The sequence below is a fragment of the Amyelois transitella genome, chromosome 24, assembly GCF_032362555.1.
Source record: "Amyelois transitella isolate CPQ chromosome 24, ilAmyTran1.1, whole genome shotgun sequence".
Lineage (NCBI taxonomy): Eukaryota > Metazoa > Arthropoda > Insecta > Lepidoptera > Pyralidae > Amyelois > Amyelois transitella.
The window spans coordinates 6,560,590-6,574,399 of NC_083527.1; the positions used below are offsets into that span (position 1 = coordinate 6,560,590).

The following is a 13,810-nucleotide window of genomic DNA, read 5'->3' on the forward strand; positions in this document are numbered from 1 at the left end:
TTTCCATCCGCAGCGATCTTTTGCTATTTGTAATCTATATTAATATTATAAAGCTGAAGAGTTTGTTTGTTTGAACGTGCTAATCTCAGGAGCTACTGGTTCGAATTGAAAAAATATTTTTGCGTAGACCATTTATCGAGGAAGGCTTTAAGCTATATAACATCACGCTGAAACTATAAGGAGCGCAGAAATAATGGAAAATGTGAAAAAAAAAATCCTTGACCGCTTCAATAATGCCCAAAGTAACCATTCCAAGATGACGAAGTCGCGGGCACAGCTAGTTAAAGATTATTTTCCAAAACACGTCATCATACATTCAAATGTATTTCCATGAAAAACATTTCCATGCAGTAGTAGTATAAACCATGCAAACAAAGTACTTAGTATTTATAAATACTACAGGTATTAAACGCGCACGTAACGTACCATTATTTTATCTCGGACGTTACGGATCATGTTACAATGATCCGCAGTCACCTAGCGTTTGTCGTTTAGTACCTGTATTATTTATAAATAGTATAACGCAACGCGAACGTTTAAAATTAGTCAAAGTACTTACATCAAGTCACAGGAACTTAACAAATACTTCATACGCTGTAGAGTCTAAGCTGAAGGGTAAAAAAACAGTCAAATCACCGTCAGTTTGACTGTTTTTTCAAATTTGTCCTAATTAGTTCATATTTCTTAGTTTGGCCAAAAAAATACATATATTACAAAAAATTAATTTAAAATCATATTTTTCATCCGCCATGTTAGACTATTTATTATCTGTGCTCTGACGTCAAAGTATTAAAAATACAAACATTTAACTTGACATTAATTCATTACGCTCTGTATTGAGTAAAAATAAGCAATCCAATACTATACCTATGATCCATCCGGCCAATCTGCCACCAGGGGTGCCGGTCACGAATCCTGCCTGGGGTCCCCTCAGCGGCGCGGTCGGACTAACAAGGCCTACCAAACAAACAAACCGACTAACTACCACACTAAGTATGGACTCTGCGAAACTATATGGCAACTAAAATGTCTCATGGAATTTTAATGGGATTAGACTTTATTTTTTTATTTGAGTGACGGTAAGCAATGTGTGGTCTATGGTCCTCCTAGAGTAAGTGGTGGAGTACGCAAGCTAAAAAACATTGTTATTTAACTTTATTATTTAAGTTGTTTGTATAAAACAGAGAAATCCATATGTCAACATATTATCACTTTGTCCATTTTGAGGAATTTAAGGATAAAAAAGCAAGTAAGAGAAATAAATTTTTTAAAATTATTTCAACTTGTAGTAAATATAGTACCGTTTATTCAAGAAATATTGCGAATTTTGATAAAATTTTGTCAAAAAGTTGCTTTAATTTTTTTTTAATTAACCTTTGAAATTTCGAAGAGCCCATTATAAAATCGAAATCGTAGTACAGTACACAAACCGAAAGAGTTAGGAGTCGAAGAATATAGAAAAAGAGTAAATACTCGTATTAACCAGTTTCAAGAAAGAAGGTAGTTTTTTTAATGGAAAAAAGTTTTACACACATTAAAAACTCATGCACATATAACAGATAATTATACATTACAAGTTGATTGTAACAATACTACTAATAATCAAAATTCTACTTTACTTAAATTATAGACGCTACATAAGTAACCTACAATAATATTACTAGAAATAAATTAATCTACAAGAGATAATGACTATGAGAGTGTAAGTCTTTACTATCTTATGCCATAAAATGATTCTATCAAAAAACATTTTAATATACTTACTTTTTAAGGGGGTACCTTAAAAAGTAAGTATATTAAAATGTTTTTTACAATAATCTACTATACTAACAAAGATTGTATAGTCTATTAAGAAGTAATCTAGATATAGTGGATATCCTACAAATTATCGATACAAGTTAACGGCCAAAATTAATCATACATTTTTTACTGTTTTTACTAAATAAAATAATAATGCTAACCAGATGTAAGAGACGGTTCACTTCTGCATTTGTACAACAACTTAATTTCACTCCTCCAATGCCTTATCTCTGAAGAATCGCTCATACTATCAATTTCATTCTTATTCGTGTAAACTTGAAACACATGATAATCTGTCTGAAAGTTCTGATCGGTTTGCGAAGGCGTAGTAATTTTGAATGAAGGTGATAGCAAACGTATTTCTTTGATCAAATCGTGTTTAGTAGCTTTTCTTTCCTTTTTAGATTTCTTAGGGACAGAAACTTCTGGATTCGCGAGTTTGTTCGGTTTGCGTAGTTCATAATCATTGTTCAAAATACATTTGATCACTGTACTTATGGCACAGTCTTTAGTGTTTATCTCACTGTACCAATTTTGACGCGAAGTTGCGTGTTCAGCAGTGGCAAACTGCTCTCTACTAGAACCATCATTATAACGGATTGTTTGAGACGAACTATAGGAATGGTAAACGTCTCTTTTAGGAGACGAAGCTTCGTTGAGAGACTGTATTTCAAGTATAAACGCTTCAGTCATTATTTCTTCGTTTTGTTTGTGAACTTTAGTGATATCATTTACTTTTTTATCATCGATAATTTCAACACTATCGGTATTGGTTTCTGTTGTATTCTTCGCGTTGACTATATTACTAGTGTTGGTGCCCATTACAACCGTTTCATCCTTGATTTTGCCAGTGCTCATCGCAGCTATAACATTTTCATTTATCGTATTACTAGTATTGGTTTCTGCTATAACTTTTTCTGTTGAAATATCACTAGTACTCGTAGCTATATGCGTTTTGCTTCTAAAATCTTTTGTAGAAATACAGGTTTCAATATCGTTAGGTTTATTATTATTATTCTCGTTATATATTTTCCCTAATAAGCTTAGTCCTTGAATATTTACACAATTTTTAACAACCTTCTCATGTTTCTTCTTTAGCTTTATGTACAGACTATTAATATCTTTGAATAGTCCTGGTAAATCTTTAGCAAGGAATGTCAAATTCTCTAATAGTAAAAGTATGAATTTCTCGTCAATAATTTTGGGCGCAGGATTTTCGAAAACACCGTACTCGTCGGGGTACTTCGATTTTTGTTTAGTGGACGAATTCGTTCGAGAATTAAGTACAAGTCCGTGACACTCTTTCAGTCTTACTCTTTTCTTCACTTGCGTCAGGTTGGGTGCTATTTTATTCTTTTGGAATGACATGATATAACATGACTGAGGATCTTCATTTTTCTCTTGGTGTGTAGAATGTTGGTAGTACTTGCTACTTTTGAATGATAGATCAAGAGAATGCTCGCTCTCATGGACAATTTTACAATAAGCCTTTGAACCAATTTCGCAGCTACTTAAATAAGGTTTTAAGTCATTTATATTTTGCTCAGCATTAATATCGAGGATATTACGTTTACAATTTCGTTTCTTGGCATCGAAAATCTTACTGGACGAATTACTAGATAGCTTTATCCAAGGTTTCGATTCGATTTGTGTAGTCTTAAGTGCGTCATCAGAAAACTTCAAATTTAAATGTGCTGCCCTTTGAGTTTCTCCGTGGTTCATTGGCTTTTCTTTTAATTTAATAGTTATAGACATAATGCCCTTTAAGTCTGGGTCACTGAACATCGAGATGTGCTCCAAGTCGTATTTAGATAAATCGATAACCACCGAGTTACTAGCGAAATCTTCGCGTACTAAATTCTTTCCAGGATACTCTTTAACAGATCTGCCTAGTTCATCTTTAATTTTATTTTGTGTTTTTGATTTATTAGCACTGTTCTTTTGACCACGATCAATATTTATTTTAGAGAATAATGTTGTTACTTTATCAAGTATATCTTTCAGATACTGTTGCCCTGGGTCAATAACTTTGTTCTTGTCTTTGGCAATATCTAAACTTTTATTTTCAGTTATAATGCTTTTAGACAATTTCTTTTGAACGGCGTCTGTCATAACTTCACATTCTATTTGAACTGGTTTCCCCACAGTATCACCCGAAGGAGAAGTGCTGTTTTCAGTTGCACTTTTACTAGGGTCGTCAAGTACACCTAGATATGCGTTCAAAAATTCTTTGGCAATGGCAGGTGGCATCTTCGTGTCACTAATGAGATTGTCAATAGTTTCTTGTATTTTAGGTATTTCAGCGGACGAACTCGACTCATTGTTATTACCAGTGTTGTATATGTTGGTTGTTTTAGATAAAGTTCCAATATTATTCAATAGCGTTTTGGTAATTTTAACATCTTTTTCTTTGCTATTAACACTACGTATATTGTCGCACACATAAACAGTATTCTTTAACATTCTCTCTAATTCTTGTACTCTGCGTTCTTTTTCAAAGCTCTCTGTATCCCGTCTCGGACTGTGTAAAGGTGGTTTAATTTTTTCTTTCTTTACTTTCGGCGGTTTACCGACAAGTTTGCTAGCATCACTACTTTTTCTATAAGACTGAGGCGGTTTAAAACCGTACGCGTTGAGGTGATACTGCGTTCCTCTTGACTGAAGGCTTACTCGAATACTGGATATGATTTTATCAACTGTATAACTACTGTTGGCCTCAGGGCCAATAGACTTTGTACCTTTAGTTACATTCTGAAAAGCTCCACTTGTATTGTTCTTTAACCAAAATTCTAACAAACATCTGAATAACTTTTTGACCGGATGGACATCAGTATTATGTAATTTGACTTCATAAAGTTCTTCGACGATTTTATTTACATAAGTTTTGACGTAGTCGGGGCTACTTGAAGAATTTGGGTTATGATTTTCGAAAATAGATAGTAATATTCTCTCTGCAATTTTACTATACTCAGAAGCACTCATTATGTCTTGAATACATTTATTTTTAAATTCTTTACTTCCCAAAACGACACCGATGGATACATTTTTACTAACTACCGACTCGTGTGTATGAGAACGTTTATCAGATTTGGAAAAATTGTCATCAATTTTACAAATTTTCTCATCTGCTTTGGAACTTTTAACGGCGGTTACTCTTCCCAGCAACATACATTTACTGAAAGGCTTTTGCAATTTGGGTTCCTCAAAAATATTTTTGTACTTCACCAAATTGGTTGATTTTCTGCTTCTCTTTAAGTATTCGAATTCTCTAAAACCTTTCTTTCGTGCGAAAAAGAAATATGCCGCTGTTGGTTCAACATTATTTCTTCTGAATAAAGACGAGTTTCCTTCGAATGTGTTATCTTTGATTTTGCGCAATAAATCCAAGTTTGTTTTTTGATCACTTGAAAGTTCAGTTATAGTACAAATCGATTTAGAATTTGGGGTACTATTAGCAGTTTCTTCTATATAATTATTAGATATTCTTATATTTTCTTTTGTACTAGTATCATGTATACTAAAGTCTTTATTACAACTTCGGTCTGTTATGACGTCAGAATTATTTGAACTATAATCTGTTAATTTTAAAAATAAACTCTGCTTCATTTCACATTTTATATCTTCATCATTACAATTTTCTGAAACGTTATTCTTTTCTGTTTTCGCGTCAGATGTATTACAACTTATGGCGTTACACTGCTGGATAAAGGACTTAGTATTTTCTATAGTTTTTTGATCGCCAAATATCATTTTATTATTTGCAATAGAATTCTTAGAGTCCACATTATTTATTTGTGCTTCTTGTGGTTCAGTGAATGATTTAAACTTCACAAGTTCTTCATTCGAACTGGATTCCGAAGTCATGCTCATTTCAGAGGAACCTTTGAATGACGAGTGAATGTAAGAAGATGAACTGGTTTCACAAATAAAAAAATGATTTTTGTATTCTAACATGGCACAAGCAAAAATTAAAATTCTATTTGAGGTAACATTTGTCGAGATAGTTTTAATATAAAATGCATCGCATCGTGGCACTAATATCAAGCTAAATCTAACTTTGTTATGTAAGTAGTGGGGTTCCACACACTTTTTTATACTAAATGGGCATAGACAAAGAAACAAAATGGTGGATATTTAGCTGAATGTATGTAAAATACACCTTTTAGGATTGTCAGGCTATTAAGGTCCTAAGTTCAATGCAGTTAAAAGCTTTGAAATTAAAAGTCAAACTAGCGCCTAATATTGGCGGGTGAAATAAAAAAAACCCTTCACGAAGACAAAGATATTAACGTACCTATACAAGTCTGAATACACTAGCGCAACGCGACCGTTGCGCCCGCAATGCATTTTCGTGCAACGTAAAATCGGGTCGCGTCGTGTCTTCATACTTTAAAAATGGACTTACGTGATGAAGTGTCTGTCGCCGGGAGGTCTTCTAGAGGTGCGTGTATCTTAGGAACGGACTCCCGAGCGCCAAAGGTGAGCAGATGTTGGCGGTATAATCTGAAAATTAGGAAACAAAATGGCAATTTCTTTTCGTAACTCAGCGGTAGGCAGGGCTGTCAAATCTGCCACGAGTAATTGTAACATGATTCGAAACGGCTGGCTATCATCTATACTAATATTATAAAGCTGAAGAGTTTGTTTTGTTTGTTTGTTTGTTTGTTTGTTTAAACGCGCTAATCTCAGAAACTACTGAAGCGATTTGAATAATTCTTTCACTGTTAGATAGTCTATTTATCGAGGAAGGCTATAGGCTACATTTTATCCCGGATTTCCTACGGGAAACGTCAACAATGCAGGTCAAAGTTGAATGAGTCGGCCATCTGCGAGCTTTCCACGCGAACGCTGCGCAAACCAATAAAGATATAGTAAAACAATGTACTAAAGATGTGAAGTACTCATTTTTTGCCACAAAAAAGTCCGCGAGAGCATATATCTACCTCTTAAGGTTTACTTACAATTACCACTTTTATGTTCATTTTTTAAGGTTTTTTTTTCATTATAAACATAAGTTATTTTGAAACCAATTTTCTTTAATTCAGTATTAGTCCTTATCCAAATAAATATGTTTATTACTTTCGGCTTTTCATGTAGACTAAAATTGCCATTTACAGTATATAAATCAGACGAACAGGTTTTGAGATATAGTCGTTATAAGCAATTTGCAGCGAAATATTTAATACGGCGAACCAGCGTTCTTTCTAATACGCGTGACCGCATCTTTCGATCGCCCTGCTCTATCCTACTTCCTACATATAGATAGGTATCATTCTACTTATAATACTTCCTTTGTATGTAGCAGTGAAAACTACATTCAAATTGAACCCGTGGTTTTGGAGATACATGCTAACATTCATTTATGTAAACAATTGTATACTGCTGCGCATCCTGGTGATTTGTAACCGTAACATCTATCTAACAACATGCACCAATAAAATCTAAATCCAGTAGTGAAAACCGCATTAAAATCGGACCAGTAGTTTTGGAGATATATGCTAACATTGGTTTACACAAACAAACACACAAACGTACAACCTTTCACCCTAAACGCATATCTCCGTTCGGTCGCGGGTAATGATGTGGGCCAAGTCGTCGCCAAGTCGCATAACAATTAGCAGCTATAATTGATAAAGCCGAGGAGGATGTTTGCAAAAATAAATATGATGCTCAAAATAACTATTCCACGCGGACGAAGTCGCGGGCACAGCTAGTAAAGATTAAAGAGCTCACCGATGCGCCTTGAGAACGTTGAGCCACGTGCGGAACACATCAGGCGTCTTCGCTCTAAGGTGGTATATGAACTCGTCGGCGTCAATGTCGATCCTTCGCCGCCTCGCTTTCGCCGAAATGACCGACAGGCCGACATCCACGGAGCCGTGCAGGCGGCCGCGGGCGACATCTGTCGGCGAACGGGCGTAGACTAGGATACCGCCGTCGACGACGAAGTAACGCTGGAGAAAACATTACATAGTACAGTAAAATTGACATTTATATGTAGGTAATAACCTTCTTTAGGTACGTATACCATAGCAACGGTTGTCATGGTCTGTTTATTTCTCTCCTCTGTTCTCCTTCTTTCTTCTGTAGTGAGATTTATTTTTTTTTCATTTCACGTTTTTACGGGGAGCCGGGAACTGGCCATGATCTCTTATGGGTTAGGTTCCCTTGCAAAAGTTGCGAGGTAAAAACCTTACATACACGAGAACAGACAAAGGCGCAAGGCCACCTCACAGAGGTGAGGATGTGACCTGGACTAAAGCCAGGAGAAAAATACATGTTCATACAGTGGGCCAGGAGATAGCTGTGATTGTTGTATGGAATGTGATGGCCAAGGGTATCTTCAGGAGGTAGGCAGGTATCTTCTGAGCTGTGTGTACAAAAACGACCCTTTTAGGGTTTTCTTTATACATTAATTCTCAAGCAGGTTGACTAAGCAGATATACAAGGAGAGTGTGGAGGGAAAGGTCGGAGTGGGAAGACCTAGACGAACGTATCTTGATCAAATTAAGGGCGTCCTGGTAAAGGGTCAGGTCAAAAGTACCCGAAACCGCCGAGCTTGTATGAAGAGAGTTATGAATGTGGATGAAGCGAAGGAAGTATGCAGAGATCGTGGCAAGTGGAAAGAGGTAGTCTCTGCCTACCCCTCCGGGAAAGAGGCGTGATTTTATGTATGTATGTATAGAATAGATTTATTTTAATATGTATGTATGTATTAATTCTCACCTTGTGCCACCCCTTGAGCGGCCATTTGCGCTTCTTATGCAGGTACCCGTTGAAGACGTCCGGCCGCTTCTCAAACCGCTGGCCATCCTTCAGACCCTCGAGGACCTCCCACTCACTGCCGCGGCGACGGCTGGAAGAAAATATCATGAGATTTGTTTGTTTGTTTGTAAATACCTACTTTAATGTACATTTCAATTTTTTAGTAGTACCTACATAATAAGTCATTAAAAAAATAAAAATGCACAATGGCAGACTTGTCCCTATGTAGGATTTCTTCCAGTCAACCAGGTAATTCAATTATTATTTACACGCTGCAACTTTTAGGAGCGAAGAAATAATGGAAAATGTGAAAAAACGGGGAAAATTATTCACACTTGAGGGCTTCAATGATGCCCAAAATAACTATTCCACCCGGACGAAGTCGCGGGTACAGCTAGTAAATAAATAAAAAATAGACATAGCCGCCTCTAAAAGTCGTGCATACAATAACCACGCCTATTTCCGGAGACCTTACTAATGGTCACAATTCCTGTCTATTTATTTTACTTTTCTACATTCACCAATCTTTTCAAACAAGCTTGTCGATTTTGAGTCAGGTCAGCCTTCTAAGCTCGCGACTTAATCTATACTAATATTATAAAGCTGAAGAGTTTGTTTGTTTGAACGCGCAAATCTCAGGAACCTGGTTCGATGTGAAAAATCTTTTTGTGTTAAATAGATCATTTATCGAGGAAGGTTTTAGGCTATATTACATTACGCTGCAACTATTAGGAGTGAAGAAATAATGGAAAATGTGAAAAAAAAAACGGGCAAAATTATTCACCCTTGAGGGCTTTAATGATACCCAAAATAACTATTCCACGCGGACAGAGTTGCGGGCACAGCTAGTAAATAAATAAAAAATAGCCGCCTCTAAAAGTCGTGCATACAATAACCCCGCCTATCTATTTATTTAACTTTTCTACATTCACCAATGTTTATGCTGAAATGTTTGAACTGGAAAAATGAAACTGGTATTTGTGGTTATGAAATTCAATATAGGTATATTTGCACTGATTATCACAATTATTGGTTAGATAAAATGAACTAAGACAGTATTTAATTCTTAAAAACATGCACTCATTAAACTTGTTTTGTTTAGACGTCAAAAAAAATTCGAATTTTTTTCACTAACATTCCATCAAAACAAAAAATAAAGTATTGTTTTTATAACTGGCCAGCACTTGGCTAGCAACAAACAAATAGTAACACAAAGAGGTTGAATGTTTGAAAATGAAATTCATAGAAGTTTGAACACCAATCTTTTCAAGCAAGCTTGTCGATTTTGAGTCAGGTCAGCCTTCCAACCTTGCGACTTAAGTAATCTTTAATATTTCGGAAGCTGCAGGAGACGACAGACAGCGGCGGTGATGGCGACTCCTGACATGTCCGTTCATCAGAACGCCCCCTCCATCTCAATAACTCACCTCCTAGACTTCCCGGACCTAGTGGGGGGCGGCGGTAGTCTGACCGCGCGGTCGCCGCTGTCGGCGGACAGCGACGCGGTCTCGCCCGAGCAGTCCGAGTCGGATGGAGCCCTGCGGAGGACGGAGGCGCGCCCGGCGGCACCGCGGCGTCTCTCCCCTGAAAACAAATATACGAAAACTTGTAGAGATGTCAAGTTATCGAACCATGGAGGTATTAATTGGTACCAATAAGTACATTATTACTACTACATAATAAGTAGGTACAATAATATTGAAGTAATAAAATGGTAGCTGGTAGCATACAATAGGTACTCGTTATAATATTACTGGCTTTTACCCGAGATTCGCCCGCGCGAATTTAGCGCCATCTACAAAAAAATGCCGTGTGTTTCCCGGCACCAATAGAAAAAAGAATAGGACCACTCCATCTCTTTCCCATAGATGTCGTAAAAGATGACTAAGGGATATGCTTGTAAACTGTCACTATTTTAATCTCAATTCTATCTTTAAGCCAAACAGCTGAATGTGGCCTATCGGTGTTTTCGAGACTGCCGGCTCTGTCTATTCCGGAGGGGTAGGCAGAGACTACCTCCTTCCACTTGCCACGATCTCTGCATACTTCCTTCGCTTCATCGGTTTCGGGTACTTTTGACCCGACCCTTTACCAGGACGTCCATAATTTGATCAAGATACGTTACGTGATTAAACATATGTATGTTTAAAAATCGCAATTAAAGTTAAATTGTCGGAGGAGAATCGTAATTTCGCGCCAGCCCTTAGATACGCCATTTTGAATTTGTATAAAACAACGTCAGCAACAATCCCGTAGTGTGTGTTTTAGTTTTCTGCATTACTTTATTGGCTGATGGCACGATGCCAGTCGCCATAATGCACGAGCCAAAACCTGAAGGAAGTACTTTCTGGGTCATGTGAATACGCAAGACAATTAAATGTTAATAAAAAAATATCTTTATTTAAAATATACAGGGTGACATTTAAAACAGCTGCATCCTTTTAAATATAGACATGGGTATACCATGCTTCTGAGCTGTTTGAGCCTATTTTTATTTAAATTAAACGTCATCATTTTCACATTTAAAAAACCCTCAAAAACTACGTCACACGCTTTATTAAAGACCAATACTACAAAAACAAATTAAAACTAAAGATGTAAATAAATGTCTGAAAAATAAATTATTTTTCTAGTATCAAGATCAAGTAAAGTACAGAGTTGTCGAGATCGCTCATTTAGGATCGTGGATTTTGATACTTTTATTTTTTTTCATACTTTCTGAAATATGAACCGATATTTTTCTTTATGTATATGTTTAATTCCGACACCTCAAGAGGTATATATGTTCACAGAAACTGTATCTAAATAGATTAGACTTAAGACCTAAATTGTGACCATATTCAAGGAATAAATGATTATGATTATTTCGCTTTGATCATTTCCTCAACGAATTTTTTTCTAGAACATTGACACAAACGACTATGAAAGGAAGGAAGAAAAATTTCGTCGATTTCTTGTACATACATACATATAATCACGCCTATATCCCTTGCGGGGTACACAGAGTCAACAGTCTTAAAAAGACTGATAGGCCACGTTCAGCTGTTTGGCTTAATGATAGAATTGAGATTCAAATAGTGACAGGTCGCTAGCCTGTCGCCTAAAAGAAGAATCCCAAGTTTATAAGGCCATCCCTTAGTCGCCTTTTACGACATCCATGGGAAAGGGATGGAGTGGTCCTATTCTTTTTTCTATTGGTGCCGGGAACCACACGGCATTTTTTGTAGATGGCGCTAAATTCGCGCGGGCGAATCTTCGGGTAAAAGCCAGTAATATTATAACGAGTACCTATTATTATGCTACCAGCTACCATTTTATTACACCAATTATTGTACTTATTATGTAGTCACGAACATAGGTCATGTTATTTATTACCAGACTAAACTACTATATATAATTACATTGCAATGCCGTGTGGTTCTCGGCACCGAATACAAAAAAGAATAGGACCACTCCGTCTGTTTGTAGTATATCAGTACGGGATTCTCCATTTCGATGGGCTAGCAACCTGTCACTATTTGAATCTCTATTCTATCATTAAGCCAAATCACTGAAAGTGGCCATTCACAGTCTTGAAGACGGAATGGCCATATAATATATATATATATATATATATATATATATATATATATATATATATATACATGGCCATTCAGTCTTTTCACGCCACGTTCAGCTATACATACATATAATCACGTCTTTATCCCTTGCGGGATAGACAGAGCCAACAGTCTTGAAAAGACTGAATGGCCATATATATACATATATATATACACATATATGTATATGAGATATCTATGCTGATGATACTCACGCTTACTGTCCAGCCGCGTCTCAGTGGCAGCGTGCTTCAGCCCGCCCTGGCTCATGGCGCCGCTACACGCGCTCAGCACCCATCTTATATCAACTGGAATAAAACAAACACGCAATAAGAACAACGCTGGATTGAAGAGCCACTTCGAAGATTTAATACAAAATAGAGTAACAGTGGAAAATTCGAGGGCTTGTACTGAACAGGGCGCCCCGCTGAAAATTGACGGGCTGTGTTAGAATCGAATATTTGTTTATAAATAATTGACTCTCAATTCTTTCATCAAGCCAAAAAGCTGAGTGTGGCCTTTCGGTATTCTCAAGACTGTCGGCTCTGTCCACCCCGCAAGGGATATAGACGTGACTATATGTTAAGTTACGTTATGTTTAAATAATTAAAATGAATAATAATAATCTATTGAACATTTTACACAAAATTATAAAATATTACCTATATAGTCAATTTATAATTATGTAGTTAGAAATAAATGTAAACATAATGTCACAAAATAAAATCACAACAAATAAATAATTTTAAATAACAGCGGTTCGCATGATAAAATATTAGGAGATTACTAAATAAGATATATGTATAAAGTTTTATGTCAACTGGTTAAACTTTTGCTATATTTACCTACTCAAGACAAACAATTTCTATATATTCCTTTGATACATTACTTGGCTGGCAAGTAAGTAAATGAATGCTTTATTGTTCACTAAAGGAGTACATTACAAATATAAAACAGTAGTACGAAGGCTGGCTTATCCCTAAGTGGGATCTCTTCCAGCCAACCTGACAATAAGAGGATCACATACTAAATTGAATCAAGGTATTGTGGTACTTGGTATTGATAATAGTTATTTAACGTACCTATATTAGCCACCCTAAAAGAGTTTTTCATCTTCATAGTAGGAGAGAGATTACGCGTATTTTGCATTTATATAAATAAATTTATAAAAAATCCATAATCAAAATCCCATGACCAATATTGTTATATTTTTAGCTTGACACTGGTCTGCTGCAGAAGTAAATTTTTATTTTCCAGCTCAAAAATAAACTACAGGCAAAAAAAACACGGAATCACTGGATATATGTGCAAAACGATACAGTAATATTTATTATATTACCTATGTATTTTCATACACTTTTCACTTATGTAAATTTAAATTATATTCACAAATAATAAGGTTGATTATTAAAAAATATTACAGATCCGTGGTTTTTTTTGATTGGCACAATTTTTATGTAACACCAAATTGACATAAATATATATATTTTCCACTTCCTTATAGAACTAAAGATCATCGTGCACTGATAATGTGAATCATAATGCGATATATATTTTTTTATCGTATCTCACATACATAGATAATGTTTTACAAGACTGCGCGAAAAAAGTAGTCTAAGTAAATTTTAAATTGACGCATCAATAAA

General features: G+C 35.8%; 2 protein-coding genes across 5 annotated transcripts in view; both read right to left on the minus strand.

The window, feature by feature from the left end:
* The window catches only part of LOC106137588 (oxysterol-binding protein-related protein 3), a 64,630-nt gene that overhangs the window by 29,771 nt on the left and 21,049 nt on the right, over nucleotides 1-13,810 (minus strand). For 2 of the 4 annotated variants that reach the window (XM_060951433.1, XM_060951432.1), the window contains exons 1-7: nucleotides 13,247-13,690; nucleotides 12,380-12,472; nucleotides 9,993-10,149; nucleotides 8,527-8,656; nucleotides 7,534-7,754; nucleotides 6,206-6,303; nucleotides 868-957 (exon numbers count right to left, since the gene is read on the minus strand). In XM_060951433.1, coding sequence (XP_060807416.1) covers nucleotides 868-957; nucleotides 6,206-6,303; nucleotides 7,534-7,754; nucleotides 8,527-8,656; nucleotides 9,993-10,149; nucleotides 12,380-12,472; nucleotides 13,247-13,313 — 856 coding nt within the window. In that variant the 5' untranslated portion in view covers nucleotides 13,314-13,690. Of the gene's footprint in view, nucleotides 1-867; nucleotides 958-6,205; nucleotides 6,304-7,533; nucleotides 7,755-8,526; nucleotides 8,657-9,992; nucleotides 10,150-12,379; nucleotides 12,473-13,246; nucleotides 13,691-13,810 lie in introns of those variants that run through there. The other 2 variants (XM_060951435.1, XM_060951434.1) reach the window with 2 other exon arrangements.
* On the minus strand, nucleotides 1,878-5,595 carry LOC132903356 (uncharacterized). The gene has a single exon (XM_060951431.1). The coding sequence runs from the start codon at nucleotides 5,548-5,550 to the stop codon at nucleotides 1,957-1,959; it is 3,594 nt and encodes a 1,197-aa protein (XP_060807414.1). The 5' UTR covers nucleotides 5,551-5,595; the 3' UTR covers nucleotides 1,878-1,956.

What these genes read in the sequence shown, in the direction of transcription:
- LOC132903356 (XM_060951431.1), bottom strand. Translation starts at nt 5,550, where the DNA reads ATGATATTTGGCGATCAAAAAACTATAGAAAATACTAAGTCCTTTATC.